General features: G+C 38.1%; 1 protein-coding gene and 1 pseudogene across 4 annotated transcripts in view; both read right to left on the reverse strand.

Moving 5' to 3' along the window:
- VPS13B (vacuolar protein sorting 13 homolog B) overlaps window positions 1-19,912 on the reverse strand; it is a 669,566-nt gene that overhangs the window by 209,884 nt on the left and 439,770 nt on the right. For all 4 annotated transcript variants that reach the window (XM_024572260.3, XM_024572257.3, XM_045181664.2 and 1 more), the window contains one exon: window positions 3,176-3,863. In XM_024572260.3, coding sequence (XP_024428028.2) covers window positions 3,176-3,863 — 688 coding nt within the window. The remainder of the gene's footprint in view (window positions 1-3,175; window positions 3,864-19,912) is intronic.
- On the reverse strand, window positions 17,324-17,504 carry LOC112315782 (U2 spliceosomal RNA; annotated as a pseudogene).

Raw genomic sequence — 19,912 nt, forward strand, 5'->3', positions numbered from 1 at the left:
TTTACACAACATGACATATAATGAAACCAATTCTACCACAGCCTGAATGATACGAACAAGACTGAAGTTCCTGCAGCATCTCATCAACGATATAAAATACGACATTGAACGCAATGATGTTACTTGAGGACCTGATGTGTGAACACTGCAGAAAGACGTAATATGTTACTTTCATTCTTAACTCACGACCTTAAGTTTTCCTTGTGTTTTCTCAGAAAGTCAGCTTCATGGTGGTACCCCTCTTTGTCCTTCCAATGAAGACACTGCAATGACTCCTTCACTCTAGAGTCCAGAATGAAGCCGGCCACTCCCACCTTACTGCTCCTCCCCCCCATGAATGGTAACATTACAGCCGTTCACATTTGTTCTTACCCACAGGGTTACCATTCCAGGGTTCAAAGGAATCCTGGACACGGAACAGTGCTTTCTCTTCAGAATGAAAAAGTGCTACATGAAGTGTTTCTAGATAACTAAATTGGTAGTGGGACTTGAATAACTCATTCAAATAAGCAATTTAACACAGAAATCCCCCAGGATCAGTTATTTTTGAAAAAAACTTCATTAACATTTAATAAAATTTATGTATTTAAAATACTGAGTAAACTCAGTATTCCACAAGAATATCAAAAGAAAATTTGCATCTCTAAAACAAGTCAAAGAAACTTCTAATCTGATAAGGTAGTGGCTTACACAGGTCAACTCTCTGAGGCCAGAGCAGTATAGTTCAAACTTCTTTAGTAAGGTAAACGTGAGATGAATTCCAAATTGCTGAATGATAAAACTTTAAATTGTAATAGATTTAATATTTATAATAGTCACCACATTCTACAGACAAGGAAACAGAAACCCAAAGAAGTGAACTGGCTAAGATCACACTCCTAATTAATGGCAGGGCCAATATTAAAATATTACCAAAGGCTTCTGCTCCCTAGTTTAGTAACCTTTCTACTGCATAGTAACACTAAAGCAAGAGTGGCAGACATCTATGAGGGCCTACTATTTGCTGGACCCAATGATAAGTACTTTCATGAATTATCTCTTTTCAATTCCACAGTCACCCTGTGAGAGAGGTGGACACCTTATAAGTGACAGAGTTGGGACTGGAGCCCAGGTTTGTCTTACTACCAAGAGAAGCTGTGCTGTGCAGCCACACGCAAATTCACCAGCTAAACATCTGCACGCTCTGGAATGGGGAAACGGAGGCCGACTGAGAGAACTGTGGGTTCACATTCTTCTCTCCACTCCAGACAGGCTGTGAGACCAGACTCAAGAGTCCAACAAATCTTGGCTTTGAATTTTAGCTCTGTTCATTGCTACGCCTGTGATCTGGACAAGTTACTTAACTTTTCTGACTTTAGTTCCCTCACCTGCAAGATGGGAATGGAACATTTCCCATACAGTTGTGGTAGAGATTAACAGAGAGAATGCATTTAAAGCAGTTGGTACAGTGCCTGGCGCAGACTGCATACTCAATAAACGCTAGTTGTATTTTTCTAGGATATTCTAACTACTTGCTTTCTGATGAATTTCTCCAAATTGCTAATTGCATTTTTAAGAAACATGCTAATTTATATGGGTAACTCTTTATTTGTACAGTGTAAATGCCCAAGCAGATGCTTTTTGTGTAAGGAAAGTTGCCCTCAAGAACACTGTGCAAAGGATGCTCCTTAGATACCCTGTAAGCCTTTCTCCTCCCACATGTAATTCCCTATGCTGAGTCTGGCCCATAACCTCTCCAAGATTCATCTGCTGAAACTGGGTTCCATGTTGGTCTACACACAAGGATTAAAGAAAACCCCCAAAAGTACATCATTATTTTGACCTAGGAACTGATTCTAATAACATCAACGACCTCAGCAGCACTCCTGCCTCCAGTGCCCCTGAAATACCTATTATATTGTAGGCACTCAGTATACTGTAGGCACTCAGTAAAGGAGAACATGTTTGAGGAAGGGAGGCAGTGGTTGCTGGTAAATGTATACCACCTGGCTCTCAGAGTAGGAAAGCTGCTTGATAGCATTTGCCAATATCTGTGGCATACATACTCTCACTATGACTAATTTAAACTAACAGTGGCTTAACAACTGTCTTTGAAAGTTCCTAAAAATTAAAAAAACTGGCTCTTGCAAGCCAGTGTGAGTCAGTTCGTGCACGAGTGACAAGAGGGCCAATAGGCAGTCCAGGAGGTAACCCTAGGTTACTCCATCCCAGGCACTGGCCAGCTACCCTTTCTAAAGCAGCACACCCGCCATGCATACCCGCAGGAGCAAAGGCTCTTTGGCCTCACTCCCTGGGCTGAACCCTGATCCTCACACCTGCTGTCCACTCTCCAAAGCCAGCTCTGTAAAATGGTTCTCCTTAATGCCAAGAACGAATAAGCCAATTTTCAGATGGGACAAATTCTCCAAATGCCTCACTGCTGCCTTCCATCTGCTACATGGGACCACCTGATAGTAGTGAAATGCTGAATTAGACCTGAGCTTGCTAGCGCCCTCTTCCAACACCAAGTTTTAGGTGGCTCAGCTACCCTCTCTAGTCTTTCTGGCCAAATACCTAACTGTACATTAGCCCTTGTTAGTCAACAGCCACTATGTCTTAAATCTGAACCACGATCACTTTCCACGTGTCAACAAGCAACAAGCTTCATAGTTCAATATAATTATTATAATATATTAGGATGCTTTCTGGTTAAAAGAGCTACTTGGCCAACACTACTAATAAATGTGTTTGTTGTAGATGTATACAAATCTTTAAATCATCTTATTTTACTAATAAACCTCAAACACATTTACTATGAAGCTATTATAATGAGATGATAAGATCAAAAATACCTATAGGCCATTAATATGAAATAAAGCTTTGCTTCCCAATCATTGAAAACTGTTAAGCATTTCTACAGCCCAGAAAGAGACATGTTTCACTTAGCTCCTGAAAAAAAATGAACATTCAGAGGCAAGGTAAGAACATGAAGACTAACCCTTGGTACATTTCAAACACTGACTTAAACATGATTCAGCTGCGGGACATGAACTTTATAAATTTACATATTCTGTAGAGAAAAGAAGTCTCATCTGGTCTGCCAGCTGTTTTCTGTTTGCTCAAATCTTGAAACTGGGAATAAAACTTAACAGGTAAGAGCAGTAATTAGCACTCTAGTGAAGTTGAGGGCCTTTACCTGTACATTTGTAATCAGAGGCTACCCCTTTAAGCACAGCATCGAAAATGGTCATTTCTACTCGCTGCTTTCGGTGGTGACAACTCAGAAGCAAAGAAGGCTGGGAGACGATAAGGTATAAAAACGGTTCTAGCTGCAAATCACCAGTTCCTCTTCGTCCAGGCTGCCGAACGATAGTTATGCCAAGTGCCTGTCTAGCAGATGACCTTGTGGTTGCATGAAGACTTTCAAGAGAGATGGCCCCTATTTTCTTCCCCGAAGGAAAAGACAGGCTGCTGCTTAATAGATCTGCTGCCGTTACCGTGGAAATACATGCCTCGTTGGATTTAGCAACACCTGAATCATCTTCTGGGGGATTTAATGAACTCTTGCCTGTCTTTTCATTATCGTTCTGTTCTTGTGATTTTGATTTTGGTAAGGCCGTGCAGGAATAAGTCATTAGTGAGATTCTACTTGCAGTAATAAATATGTCGAAGGGAATGAAATTTAGGTTTTTCACAATGGATGACTGGCGTGAGGGGCGGGCGATGCGATGCTGGCTGGCACCGCTGTGCTGCTCTATTTGCACGATTCTGATTTTCACACTGTCGCTGCCAATCCCACTGTCTTGAGCTCCACTGTACCGAGATGAGGTGTCAGCCACGCTTCCATCAAATGTGTCCATTTTTTTCTGTTCTTGCTTAGAGATCTGAAAGGAAAAACAAGAAAATATTCTAAACTAGTTATAGTCCAAGTGTTATTATATAAAGGATGTCATATCAACATGTTAAAAAATGGTAGTCTAGTATAGCTTGTAACAGAGTAATCATTAAAACAAACAAGATACCCATTCATAAAAATTATTCATATTAAAGCGCCAAGGGATACTTGAGAAAAAGCATCAAATGTACATTTCTAACACTAAATTATACTCTTGAGTATCAGACTTTCTTTCTTTGGACTAATAAAAAGTAGTACACACAAAAATGCCTCTTTAAGGAATTAGTATTCTTTCCAAGTAGTACAATAAACTGTTTCCAAATTGTGATTACTATGGGTTGAAATTATATTGTAGGTCAGAGTAGTTTATATTGTTAACCCTTGTTATTATAACACTAATTTATAGTTTTTGGAGAGTAAGAAAGAGAGGAAAACATTATGAAAGACAAAGAAAAGTAAACTATACTACACGTATGCCATTCAAAATGTTTCTTTTCCTCTACGGTATGACTTGAAACTGTGACAAACATAAGTGATCACGTAAAACGTAAGACATTAAAGCCCTTGAAGGAAGACCTTTCCTTTGTGCGTGAAAGGACACTAATTCTCAAAGTTTCCCACCAGCGACACCCTAGGTAGAGAGCGAAAACTTGGTGACGGCAAAGCTACATCACCGCGGGAGCACAGCTCCGAGTCCTTCGGTTTGATTCTTTGTTCCACTTTCTCAGGTCTCCCACCCATCGATCTGTGGTAGGCTATTCGGGACCTAAGTATTTCCCTCGCTTTTTCTCTGAAGTAACCATGGAAAATCTGAGGAAAAACCCAAATCCTCCCAACCTCCATCTTATCACCAAACATAACCAATGGTGACATTTAGTGCCTTTGCTTTCAGTTCTCTGCCCTACCTGGGCAAAGGTTCCTCCCACACCACCCTTTGATGGTTATAATCACATTGTAGAGACAAATTTGTAAACCAGAGTTTTTCCATGCGAATATACTCTTCATTAATGCCATTTAGAAAAGCTGCACAATATTTCATTTAGTGTTAGAAACAAGTTGTTCGACCATTCTCATATAATTGGACATTCAAGTTTTCAATTTTTGACAACAAACATCCATCAATATTGTCTTGAGATAGGCTCCTAAAAGTGGAATTACTAGGTAAATAGTATGAAAAAGTTCAAGGTTACCGAATATTGCCAACACCTTTCAAACAAGTCTGCACTAAATAATATTACAACCAATAATGGAAAAATAACCCCCAAAGCACTGTTACTTATCTTTTTTAAGGCTCTTCCTTTATTGTATTGGTAAATATAATATCATTTTCACATGCCACACATTATTATACGTTGCTTGTGAAATGCTGAAGGTCTGTTAAATAAATCAAGACAACATGCTCTGACCACTGTGGCTCAATTGGTTGGGTGTCGTCCCTTAAAGTGAAAGGTCACACATGCCCAGGTTGTGGATTTGGTCCCCAGTTGGGTGTGTACAAGAGGCAATGGATGGATGTTTCTCTCTCACATGTTTCTCACCTCTGTCTTTCTCCCTCCCTTCCCCTCTCTTTAAAAATAAATAAATGAAATCTTTAAAGATACAGATTGCTGTTAGAAAAATCTAGCATAAGCTATTTGAAACAAAAACAACTCCCTCCCCTGTTCTTCAGAGACACCACATTCTGTTAAACTATTCTGTCCATACAGGGCAGCTTGGCCTCTGGAGTACCCCTTCTGAGCTTCCTGGCGCTGGCTAACGTTTAGCTATCCGTGGATACTCAGAACAAATGACAAGTGTCTGAGAATAGTTCTCTCCCTCTTTTCCTTCTTGGTGATGTTACTTTACTAATACTTCTACTTTAGGATGTATTTTCTCTTACAGTGTTTTTGGTGGCAGTATCAGACCATGTTAAAACCCCTATAGGCTTTGAGTTACATGGTCAAGTCCAACACTTTCCCATTGTATGAGTTCCAACAAATACAAACCTCTCTAAGGTAACGTAACCTCATTTGTAAAACAGAGGTACTAAATCTCATCTCAAAGGGTTAGTATAAGGCTTCAGTGCCCTAATCTACCTGAAAAGGTCAACACAGTGCCCAGCATATAGTAAATACCCTCACATGGGCAGCTGCTATGTTGCTGTCTCTTTTACCAGGTGAAGGATGCTCAATGGACTGGGCCATATAATTTCACTTCTGGGTATCACTAAGGACCTAGTGCAGTGCCTGGCACACTGCGGAAAGGATCCATAAATGTCTGATGAAATGCGAGTTTCTGATAAAATATTAAATGAAAAAAACTGCCCTGCAGACGAGAAATCAGCGATCGTTAATATGTAAATATATATCGGCACAGATTTCCCTGTATGCTGGGCTCTGTCTGTAAGGTCTTTCCAGACACATTCACAGGCTCTTTCCTGACCTGCATCCTCCACCTTGTGGAATGATCACTCTTCAAGCAACCCTCTCAGCCTCTGCTGGGTGTGTCCGCTCACACTGTGGATATGAACACCCAGCCGCAGAGCTGCTGCAGCCTTAAACGAGTCAATGTATCGAACCCACACAGTAGGCACTCAGTAAAGGGTCTGTTAAAAAAGTGAGTCACTTTCTTTGTGAAGACTTCCTTAATCCTTCCAGATGATGCCAGTCTCTCCAGCTTCTGTGCTTTTACATATTATAATATAAGCTAATATTATCATAGCACTTTTTATACAGTGTTTTGTCTTAGGGAGCGTGAGCAATTAAAGATAAAAATAAAATACCAGAGTATATTTATTATTTGCTAAACATAGTTAGCACATTACATACATTTTCTTCCCTAAGTGTTATAACCCTTTAAATGGGGTACTGTTATCCCCATTTTACAGCTGAGGAAACCGAGGCTTAAGAAATTATCAAGAAACCCACGGGCAGATACAAGTGGGCCTGGGGCAAGAGGGTGCATTGGTACTCCTAGCACACACCACACTGCTTGTCACACAGTAGCGCTTAGTAACTGTGTGCTGACGGAATACATGAATAAACGTATTTAATTTAAAAATTTGGTAAAGTAAAAATTGAGGCAATTAGCAAAATGACAGCTTAATTTTAAAGCTTTTAGTTATCCCTATTATAAAAATTTGAAATATACTTCCAAATCACTTGCCAGTGAAGAATTCTCAAATAATGTGTGAAAAAATAATAAAATCAAGTCCATAAGTAGTTTAGGATTTATTTCCCATGTTTTAAAACGTTACAAACCAAACATCTGTATACAGCACAACTGGGCTGTATGGCAAACTCAGAATAAGAACTCAACTATTTTTATTCTTTCAATCAGAAAAGCCAACCATAATTTGCTGCATGAGACTATGTAGTACTTTCTATGAGTAGAGTATATTTTCTTCTTATTTACAGATTTTATTTAAAATCTATTCTCTCCTTCTTTAAAGTGAATTAAGAGTTCCCCATCAGTGGTAACATGACAAAACAAACCACCTGCAGGCAAAGATAAAAATGCAGTGTTCAGCCCTGTTCCGTATTGAGATGGCCACACTAGGCTCTAGCGAATGTCAAGTGGCCCAATCTTGAGATATAAATAACCAGCAGGGGCGGGATGGCGGCTATCAGCCCGGGTCACACCGGTTACTGAACAGAAGTCAGATGGTAACTAATTCTAGTCACTACTGAGCAGAATGGAATTTGAACCAGTGACCTGAGATGAAAGACTCGGACACATATCGGGGGAGGGGGGGGGAAGGTACAGATTTCCCAGTACTAGAGAACTAAAATTTTTAAACTAGGTTAAAAGCCAAGATTTCCTCCATTTTTCTAAGGTCCCATAACTGAAATGAATAAGCGGATGACTTCTGAGACATTTAAAAAATCCAATGGTTTATCACCAGTCTACTGCAGATTTATCTGTTATATTGAAGAGTATCTGGCCTGCTAGTGAGGAAGTTTTATAATTAATTTTGTGTGCTAAGCCCTAAACCTGAGCATCAATTTACTATCCCTCTGTGGGAAAGGGAAAATTCACAATGCAATAACTCTGAAAATAACTTCTGCTTTATTATTGTCCGATGGGACTAATAATTTGTCGAAAATAGCGATGCCGACTTGCAGGCAGTGGATGCAGCAGAAACACGGATTTCTGGGCAGTGCTGTTACATCAGCTCTCCCACTCTTTACCTAACTCATTTAAAATGAACAATAAAAGTTTTCTTTAATTAGCTACTGGTGTGCATTAACATGATCATGATTAAACCATAAAAACCAACTGTATATTACTCTGGTCCCCTCTTCCATATGTTTTGAATTATCCTGTTTGAAAATGTACTTTGCGTCCCTTTTAAAAGTTCGACCTTCTGCTTTCAGAGAATTAAATGCATATTACTGTAGTGAAGAAGATAATGTTTCAGACCTCCAGGCATATATTAAACACACTGGCAGCACTTGAGACAAAATGCTTTACTTATTAGATACTTCCTATTCTAAACAGTGTCATCAAAGGCTAAAAACAAAATCCATATAAAAGCTGCACAATGCTTCCACACAGAACCTGTGCCAAAATCCCTGTACTTTCCAACTAATGAGGAAAGGATGTGTACTCTTAACATATGAATGTAAGATTTTCCAAGCATTCACTTTAGGAAACTGGGCTATTGATTCCATATGCGTTATGTTAAATGAAACTGTATTGGTAAAATAACCTTTAAGATATCTGGCATGATAACTATAATTAAACAATATTCAAAAGACTAAAACAAAAGGGAATTTGGTTCCACAATGGCTAATTAAAATAAAATGAAAAAACAGAGCATGTCATCTCTCAAGATAAATTGTTATTGTTCAAGAACTATTTAAATACTGTTAAAATATACTTTTAGATAAAATCTGAAAGAGCTGGAAAAATATTTGTGGCTTAAAAATGGATAGTTTGGTGAAGAAAAAAAGTACAGGACTCCAAAATTTTATGCAGAGATAACAGCTTTAAAGCCTTGAGCACTACCAGATGGTACTTAAATCAGAGGAATGCTAGTTTCACTCTCAATGAGTTTCAATATGAGCAGGTTTTCAATACCTAAGAAAACACGTCAAGTTGATAGTTTACTTTGTAGATCATTTTGGCGCATTTTCCCTCCTTTCACAGCTCTAGAGGGTGCAGATCCTGCTCACCTTGGAACAGGTGCTGAAAGCTGTACTAGTCAGTAGGGCACTGTAGCTGGTTCCCCCTGTTAACGTGCTGAGACAGGTAAGTTTATTAGCCGACCTTGGAGTCTAGGAAGAACTACAGGATCTCAGGAGTGGTGGCAAAACCACACATGAATATGTGACAATACCAAAGGATACATTAAAATAATCTCAAATGAACTTCTTGTGTGGCTATACTGACCCTTTTGTGAGCACATTCAAAAGTCAGCTTCACTAATAAAAATGATGCAAATAAATAGGTAATTTAAATTTTTAAAGACAAATGTGTGGAAACCCGCCTCTTGAGAATTAACAAGGACTGAAACAAATATAATTTTTGTTATGGCTGACAGAAGGGTAATTTAGATTCTATTCCAATATATTGATTTACATTATTTAAAAAAATTCTTTGTCTTTTTAAGGAAACCTTAACTATACACCAAACATAGACATATCAACATATTTTTTACCTTATCATAATTATGGTTATAAAACAGTGACAGTGAATATTTCCAACATGCAAAAAATTATACTTTAATGTTGATCAAAATATCTTTTACCAATCACAAGATCATTTACACATCTTATAAATTATGAAAAAATCAAGTGTGAAACCACAAGATCAAAGTGACAATCCCAGCTATACATCAATGTGACATTTATTCTAACTTTACTGCCCTTGCTAAAACGTTTAGGAGTGTTTTCAAAGAAGTAAACATTTTGTCTATCTTACAAAATCAAATGCAACAAAGTTGGTTACAGTATTTTAATGGTTTTACACACTAAGATTACAAAGAAAAATTTTTACAAATTTGAAAAAAAGTATGTGCCTTGCTGTTTAAACATTTGCAAACATACTCTTCTAGCTGTATCTTTTATAAATTTGGTTTTGGGGGTAGAATGGGTGGTATTACTGAAAGAGGTTGTGATATGCTTTTAATATAGATACAGTATACACTGGAAGCTTCAGGTAAATAGCAAACTGTAACAATCAGAAATACTTAATTTCAACTTGATGAATTAATTTAATCGAGGAGACAAAAGAACATTTTTGCGCAACTTTTCAGTGCTGTCAGCACTACTCTTCATAAACTTTGATCATTTTACATACTTTATGCCATCACAACTCCGTGAGGTGCTAGGTAAAATTCATCTAAGCATGTCAAATTAAATAAAAAATTATAGAGAATAAATTGACTTTGTAACGAAATGTCTCCTTCACTGTCAACAGTCCACCTTATTTTTTATGTAAAAACAAACTTAGGCACTCTATGCACTTGGGTTCTACAGTTGTGGAGTGCTGGAACACAAGGGCTTTTTATATTTTATTTTTCTAAGCCAAATGTTATACAAGATCCCACATAATATAATTGTTCCCAGTTGGAAGGCAAAAAAAAGTTTTCACAATACTGCAGTAATTATGCAAAAGAGCAGAACTAATGATACCCATTACTGCTTAACAGATAGAATGGTAAAGAGTACTACAGTTTCAAGTTTTCCCTTTTATGAAGTTACTTTTCCGGCTCTTTGAAGTAGCAATATGAGGCCACTACTGCCTGCTAAGTATCAATTCTAATATTCACATTTCAAGACCAGTGCTAACTGCAATAAAAGAAGCATGGAGATAGTTTAGGGGCCAAAGCTGTGTTTTGTCGTAGGCTGTGTTTGGTCTATTGTTCTATGGAAATTTATGAAAAGGCGCCAGTTCCAGCTCGGATAATATCTAGATCATTATCAGTGTCCATTGCAGTATGATAAACGAAACAACAACGCATATACACCAACCTACCCACACAAGGAAGTTCAAATCCTACTCACTGAGATTTTTATCTGCAGTGTTGACCTGTAGAGTTTTCTGTCTGTTTTGTTCTTTTATACGTGTATGATTTCACAGCAGAAGTTTATTTTCAGGGGCTTCTAAATTTAGGAGGAAAAAAATAATAGTTCCAGGCAAAACTTCACATATGAGGTCTTAACCCAGGAACCGGTCTCATTCATATTCTCTCTCTCTCTCCATATAAAATTGGAATAGATTAGTCGTTTTTGTTCAAGGGGACTAGATCTAATTGATTCATACTAAACTTCCAAGTTTGTTTGACTTATTTGCTTTTGGTAATGAATTTCAGGTTTGTTTGTTTTTTTTCAAATGAAACTTCACACATTCTGGGACCTTGGTATCTTAATCAAAACAGAGGCCTTTTAGGCCCTGGCCAGGTATTTCAGTTGGTTAGAGCGTCCTCCTGATACGCCAAGGTTGAGGGTTTGATCCCGGGTCAGGGCACATGCAAGAAACAAGCAGTGGCTGCATAAATAAGTGGAACAACAAATCGATGTTCCTGTCTGCTCCGCCCCACCTCAAAATCAATCATTTAAAAAAACCAAACCCAAACAAATAGATGCCTCTACATGAGAAACAACAGCCTGCTTTGAAATGGCCATGATGTTAATTTTTAAAAAGCGGCTACTGTGTGTACAAGGTAACTACTCTTCATACTGATGAAATCCAAAGTTCATTCCACTGATGTCAATGTGGAAACCATTTTGTCCCATGGCTGCTTAAAGATTTTCAATAGGATTAAATCAGCTGGGAGTCCTCATTATATCAGCGTTTACAATTGTGTCTGAGTTGGAGTCTGTTTCTCATAGAATTTTACTCAGAGACTGACTTAGATTGGCTCCTTAGGGCTAGTCTGATTTTACTAGAAACAACTGTATCACATCAGCCACTCTCATAAACTTGCCGTGAGATTGAATCAGCCCATGACCCCGAAGAGATGAAAGTTTACCGGGCCTATGCATTCTCTGTAAGAATCACAGAAAGAGCATTTTAGTTTCTGCAGCAATGCAGAAGAATATGCTTATTAACTATTCCGGTGGGCCTTTGCCTTGAAACTATGTAACTGATTTTCTGATAAGAAAACTATAGTTGAACTTGGAGAAATTTCTATCAATAAGAATACATATAAATCTTTATTTGATTATTTTATCCTTCAAATCACATATATCCCTTTAAAGAAACTATGTAGGGTTTATGGACATAAAGCAAGAGCATGCTTTTAAAACCAATTTTCCTCTAATATTTAGAACAGTTGAAAAATAATAAAAATGGTTTAAGTATATCCATAATTAACTTCATCCGATAGCTGGTTTTCATTGTATTATGGTTATTTAACACAAATACTGTACCAACATTCATTATTTTATACTCTATTTACTAAGTCTAAACAAACCTGGTTCAGTTAACTGTAGATTCTCTACCAAGTAAATCTGAATCTCAGTATTATCTACTATGTTCCCGATTTTTTAATTGAAGTTCATCAGGACATTATAGAATAGAGTCATTTACAAACTTTTACTGCCTACCCTTTGACTCCATGATGCCAGATTAAATCTAAACTGAGTCAAAGATACATGATGATTCTCTGTTACGTTATCAATACCCTAACAATGCCAAGGATTTGGAATGCAAAATGGTCAAGATGTTAGAGAGAAAGTCTGATTTGCACCCTGCAGACAATTCTGCTCCATGAGGACTTGGCTCTTCTCTGCCACAGCACAACAATCGTCATGAGGTCACAGTGACCTTCCACACAAAATACTGTGATCACATCAATCTCTCACTTCAATTCTTAGAATTTTCAGTGGCCCTGGACAGGTAGCTTGGATGGTTAGAGTGTCATCTGGATACACCAAGGTTGTGGGTTCGATCCCTGGTCAGGGCACACACAAGAATCAACCGATGAATGCATCACTGAGTGGAACAACAAATCAATGATTCTGTCTGTCTCTCTGTCTGTCTGTCTCTTTCTCCCTTGCTCCCTGCCTTCCTTTCTCTCTCTAAAATCAATCAATAAAAAATAATAGTAAAAAAGTAATTTGCAGTATTCTATAAGTCAGGTTCCTAACAATAGCTCTGGCTGACTAGCCCCACAACATCAGTATATTTTCATACACTGGTAAGTCTCAAGTAGCTCCTGCTGATCCAAGAAAGCAACTTTCTATGTATTAATGCAGGTGATCCAACCTACACTTTAAGACTATTCTTGGCATGTGGGATTGCTTGAATAAAAGTTAAAAGTTAGAAAATGTAGATTACCTTTTCCCAAATATCAAGCATCATCTCTATAAACATTAAAGCAGTAACCAAGTATGGAAACTCCTCAGAAGTCTTTCTAAAAATGTTATGAATTAGAAAAGAATATTTAATCATAGCTGGGATATGCTTATTAGATTATGTTATCACAGTGTCTCTCATTAACGCTAACTTTGCAAAGATCCCATTCACAACAATGTTACCAAATCAGCATCATTAAAGAGTTCTTAGTCTTTAAAAGTTACGTCTCTCTAAACTAGTTAAATAATAAAGTTTTTATTTTAAACAATATTATTTTCTCTTTCTTGAATTTATTGGGGTGATATTGGTAAATAAAATTATATAGTTTTCAGGGGTACAATTCTACAACACATCATCTGTATACTGTATTGTGTGTTCAACACCCTAAGTCAAGTCTCCCTCCATCACTATTTATCTCCCAGATAGCATCTTCTTCTGATAGGGGGCTGTTTCACCTACATTGAAAATCTATTGTTTAGTGTAGCCATCTTCATTAATTATCTTAGCTTGATCTGGATAACTTGTTGCAGTTCCTACATCAGCATTTGCTGCTTCACCTTGTACTTTTATGTTAGGGAGATAGTTTCTTTCCTTAAACCTCATGAAGCATCCTCTGCTTCTGCAGTTTCTTCATCTCTCACAGGCCTACAAAGAATTTAGGAGAGTTAGGGCCTTGCTCTAAATTCAGCTTTGGCTTAAGGGAATGTTGTGACTGATCTGATCTTCTATCCAGACAATTAAAACTTTCTCCATATCAGCAATAAGGCTGTTTTTCTTTCTTATCATTTGTGTACTCAGTGGAGTAGCACTTTTAATTTCCTTGAAGAACTTTGCATTCATAACTTGGCCATATGGTATAAGGGAACTAGCTTTGGGCCTATCTTGGCTTCCTACATGCCTTCCTCACTAACTTTATCATTTCTAGGTTTTGGTTTAAAATGAGACATTTGTGACTCTTCCTTTCACTTGAACATTTAGAGGCCGTTGTAGGGTTGTTAACTGACCTAGTTTCAATATTGTGTCTCAGGGAAGAGGGACACCCAAGGACAGCAAGAGAGACAGGGAATCGGCAGGTTGATGGAACAGTCGGAACACATACGTTTGTCGATTTAGTTTGCCAAAACAATTACAATAGTGACAGCAAAGACCACTGATCACAGACCACCACACCAAAGAGTAACGGGAACGTCTGAAACATTGCAAGGAGTAACAAATTGCGACACAGAGACACGGAGTGGGCACGTGCTGTTGTGAAATGGTGCTGACAGACTTGCTCCTTGCAGAGCTGCCATAACCTTCAATTAGGAAAAAATGCAATATGGGTAAATTTCAATAAAACCAGGTATGCCTCTACTATGTTTTCAGCACCGGTCAGGGGTAGAGCAGAAACAAAGGCCTTGCCTTCAGGGAATCTGCACTCTCGCGGAGAAGTCAGACAATATGATTTTATGCACGCACACACATACACCGCATTTGATGATGGGTGTTGGGTATTATGAGAGCTAAACAAGAGTAGAAAACAATTTGAGTTTTAGGCCTGAGCAACTACAAAAATGGAGAAAGACGATTTTCCAGACTATGCAAGCAGCTTCTCAACCTGCCTATGTGTCAGCTAATTCTTTCACATTCTGTCTTTCCAAACTTTATCTGTTTTCCTAAGAAACATAAATGACCACAGTGATCTTCACATAGGGAGATGATGACAGCTACCACCATACCAAATTTTAAAGGATTCTCTAGGGCAATTATGATGTTCTCCTCCCTGTTCCTCCAGCAAGCCAAACCTTCAATCAGCCAAGAACTATTCAAGGGAGGGCTGTAATTAGACATGGTTTTCTGGGGTTGTTCTTAGACCTCATTCTAGACAAACACTTGGAGAACAGAGAAATGGAGCCAAGACACGGAGTTACGCCACAGTCCCAGAAAATCAGATGAATGAAATGTAAAATATTTCTTGGGAGTATTCTGGCCTTAGGACAGCTGAAATTAATGTAACGCTCTCTGACCACCTAAATCAGAATCACCTAAGGCACTTGTTAAAATGGATTTTCAGGCCCGTGCCAGGGGTATCTTACCTGGAGGTAAGACCTGGCAACTTACACTTATAACAAACTCCTGGTAATTTTTATTCACCCTAATGTTTAAGATATACTGCTATAGACAATGGAAAACTATACGAATTTTCTAGAAAAAAATGACAATGTGGTGCTTGAGAAAAATTAATATGATAAGAATGTGCGGTAGAAGTAGGGGGCTGGACAGCAGAGACTGCAGGTAGCACCACCAGTTAGAAAGCAACTGGCCAGGTTCTCAATCAGAAGTCTCAATCTCAGGTGACAATGACGGGGCTGTGAAATACAGCAGTGTATGAAGTAGCGGGCTTTAGGGGTCGAATGAGAAAAATATTTGGTCACCTCAGCTCCGAATCTGGTCATGGCAGACACCTGCCTACTGAATGTAACCAGTATTCTGGGACAACCACTCTGACCCACCCCTAAGTAAGAGTATTCACAGTCTCTGCTTTGGAATTTCACAGTCACCTTGCGGCCTCTACATTGTCACTCACACTGTTCTCCCAGCCTGGGACGCCTGCCTTTTTAAGAATCCATTTCCTCTATGAAGCCTTCCCTTTTAAGCCCCCAATAACTGCTCTGTCTTCTACAATCCTGTAGGATACTATCTTTATGCCCTAGGTTGTACTGAGCATATGTTACCTTCTATTGTTATTTTCTTGCAGTCCTTACACTCTATCTTTTAACTAGATTGTAGGATTAAGTCCAGAAACACACAGCGCCGATTCCTGCAGATCCTGTGCACAAGGCACGCGTATGAAGTGAGATAAGCATATGGGGATGACAGTGATGATGGTGAGGAAGATGGCAACAAAAAACTAGTTGAGTCCCAGATACTCTCTAAGCCAACAAGACCAATGCGTGGATAATACTTATTGGACGTTCAGAAAGTGTCAAGCACTTTTCTATGTACACTTAGTATATGTTAGGCACTTCTCTCTATCGATTCATTTAATCCTTACAGCAATTCTGTAAAGTAGGTACTATTATTATTCCCATTTAAAGATAAAGAAACTGAGGCCCAGAGAAGTTAACTTGCTCAAAATCACTCAGCTGGTAAATGGTGAACTTGGGATGTGGACATTGGCAATACAATTCCAGCACTATCTAAAAAATTTTTTGTAATATTGATGTTTAAAAAGAGGGAGGAAGTGGGCGGGGAGAGAAAAACATCGGTTTGTTGTTCCACTTATTTATGCATTCATTGGTTGATTCTTGTATGTGCCCTGACCCAGGACTGAACCCGCAAACTTGGTGTATCGGCTCTAACCAACTGAGCCAGGGGATTCCAGTGCTTTTTTAAAATCACAACCTACTGAATCTCAATCTCAGAACCTTACTTGTTTCTTTCATAGCATTTACCACAACTTGAAATCTCTAAATCTTTGTTGTTGTTGTTAATATATGTCTACTTACTAGATGGAAAGATACATCATTGTTGGGACTAGTTAATTTTGTTCACTGCTGTATGCCTGGTGCTGGGCCCATACTAGATGCTCCATAAATGTATGCTTTGTAAATAAATGAATTAATTAAACAATAAGGAAAAAGGAGCAGGAGAAAGGAGTAAAGCTGTAGATACCATAATGAATATCTAAGGGACTAGGGAGATTTTTTATTAGTGCATATTTCAGACAGATGGCTTCCCAGAAAAAGCCTTCATCAATATATGAATGTATTTTGAAATGCTGAAAGGAAAAATCCATTTGCAAGGTGCTGGGACCAGGTGTCTCTATTTTAGCAAATCACCGTATTCAAGAACAGGAAGCAGAGCTTGGAGATAGAGCACTGTGCTAGGGAACTGAAGACCTGGCTGAGTTCCACAGTTTCCACTAAGTCACACCTGTGTGCAGCTATGTGGGAAAAAGCTGTCTGTTCACAGCTTTCCTCTTGTCGACATGCAGTTAAAATAAGAGTAATCTAGGCCAAATTCAAATTCTCATTTCAATGCATCAGAATCATGGCTTATTAGAGCTGGAAGAGGTTTTGGAGTTCATTGTTTCCAGAGCTTTTTCAAACTACATTTCAGCTACAGTATCCTTTCCTTAAAGAAAATCGTATGAAGTGATGGGGTTAGTGGGAGACAGAGGATGCATGATATGTCAAACCACATAAAAGCAAAGTTGCCCCAGGGTGGCTGTGTCATGGATGTACACACATGTGATTTGAGGGCCTCAACTCTACCACAGATCAACCACCCCTTGATAAAATTTTTATTAAACTGATAAGAACAGATACTACACTTGATCTTAGCCAAAAGGTCAAGAAGCAATCCTTGATATAATTTTTAAATAAATGCTTTACAGAGATAATTCATGTGTCATATGCTTAATCTATTTAAAGTATATCAATCAATGTTTTTTGGTATAAAAATGCCACCACAATAAATTTTAGAACATTTTTTTAATCACTCCAAAAAGAAACCCCATACAAAGAGACCCCGTTAGCAGTCTCTTTCCTTCACTACCTCACTTTCCTCCCTCCCGACCAGCCCCGACCAATCACTAATCTACTTTCTGTCTCTATAGATTTACCTATTCTAGACATTTCACATAAGTGGAATCACATAATACATGGTCTTTTACGACTGGTTTCTTTCGCGCTGCACAACGCTTGCAAGGTTTATCCACGTGGTAGCATGGATCAGCACTGCATTTCTTTTCATAGCTGAGTAATATTCCACTGTATGGGTACGACATATTTTATTCAGTCATTAGTTAATGGACACTTGGGTTGCTTCCACTTTTTAGTTACTTTTGAAATGCTACTATAAATATTCAGGTACACGTGTTTGTGTGAACATGTTTCCATTTCTCTTGGTTATATATCTAGGAGTGAGATTGTTGGGTTATATATAACTTATCTTCAATCTTTTGAGGAACTGTCAGATTACCTTCCAAAACAGCTTCAACATTTTGCATTGCCAGCAAATGTACGAAAGTTCCAATTCCCACAGCTTCACCAAAACTTGTTATTATCGGTCTTATGAGCACAGCCATCCCGTGTGTGGAAAGCGGGGTCTCGCAGTGCTGGTGATTTGCGTTTCCCTGATGGCTAATTATACTGATGGTCGTTTCATGTACCCCTTGGTCACTTGTACATCTTCTTCGGAAAAACGTGCATTCAGATCCTTTGCCCAGTTTTGAAGTGGGTTATTTGTTCTTTTATTATTGATATGTAAGGATTCTTTATGTATTCTAGATAAAAGTTCCTTACCAGATATGTGATTTGAAAATATTTTCACCCATTCTGTGGGCTGTCTTTTTACTTTCTTAATTTTGACAAAGTCTTATTAATTAATTAGGTTGCTTAAGCACTTGTGTCATATCTAAGAAATCATTGCCTAATTAAAGGTCACAAAAGTTTACTCCTGTGTTTTCTTCTAAGACTTTCAGAGTTTTAGCTCTTACATCCAGGTCTTGATAAATTTTGTGTTAATTTTTGTGTATGGTGTGTAATAGTATTTTCTGTTAACACTTTATTTCTATAAGGTCAGTATTAATATTCCTTTTATCTCAGATTTTAGTAATTTGAATCTTTTTTGTCTTGGTCAGTCTAACTAAGGGTTTGACAATTTTGCTGATTTTGTCAAAGAACCAAGTTTTTGTTCTGTCGATGTCATTTATTGTTTTTCTATCTCCCCTTGATATTTTGCCTTAGAAAAAATAAGGTTTTGGGAGCAGTTACACTTCCATTCAAATGACTGCATGTTAAAGATGGCCCAAGCCAGTTGTATTTCATACCTATTGTCTTATTTATTTATAGTGTCTACTGTTATTCTTAAAATTTTTCTGTTAGGATGATGAATTATAGGGTCACTCTACCAACAGCCCTGGTCTGAAACTGGAATGCCTATTAAGTTGTATCCAGCTTCCTCCCAGCCCCTTCTGCTCCTTGTGGTCCTGGCCTCAGGTATAAAATAAAGTTAGAAAGTGAAATAAGGACAACACAAACATTAGATCAAAGACATACACCTGCAGTCAGATTGGTTGGAATGTTTGACAACTAAGGGAAAAAGTAGGAGTTAATATTGATTTGTCTCTCTCAGTTTCTTCATTCTTTTATAAATAAGTATAAACTGTGCTTGAAATTGTACAGAAATATTCCCCAGAACTGCTGTGGATAAAGTAGCCTGTGTTCATGGGTTACTGACTTTCCCATGGGGCAGGGTCCTGTATTCCATTCTCCAGCTGTACCTGTGCTCCCATTCTTGCTCAACGAAGAGGGCAGGCCTAACACAATGCCACCCTTTTGAAAGGGGAGGAAAATTCTTTTCCTTGAAAGAGAGCTTCTAGGTCTAAGGGCTTAATAAAAAACAGCAGTCACACTATTTCCTTTTGCTACCCATCTTCTATGCTCTAATCAGTATACTCAAATCTATCAGATGCCAATAATTCATTTCCCATTCTGTCTATTTCCCACTCTGCCCCAGACTCATACTGGTTCTCTGATTCTATTCACTGAGCATCTCTTCTTCTCCTAATATAGCTGAAGGTGTACATGCAAACAAATGCATTCGATCAATTATTGAGGTGTATTTCATTCACAAGAGAAGTCAGGGAATTGTGCATTCGGTATTTGTAGAAGTATCCTGCACTAATCAAGGAGAATTAAACACATCTTAATGTACTTCATTTGAATCCTAAAACCTTTTGTTTTTACTTTATTAACCTAGAAATCT

Source organism: Desmodus rotundus, chromosome 8 (assembly GCF_022682495.2).
Source record: "Desmodus rotundus isolate HL8 chromosome 8, HLdesRot8A.1, whole genome shotgun sequence".
NCBI lineage: Eukaryota > Metazoa > Chordata > Mammalia > Chiroptera > Phyllostomidae > Desmodus > Desmodus rotundus.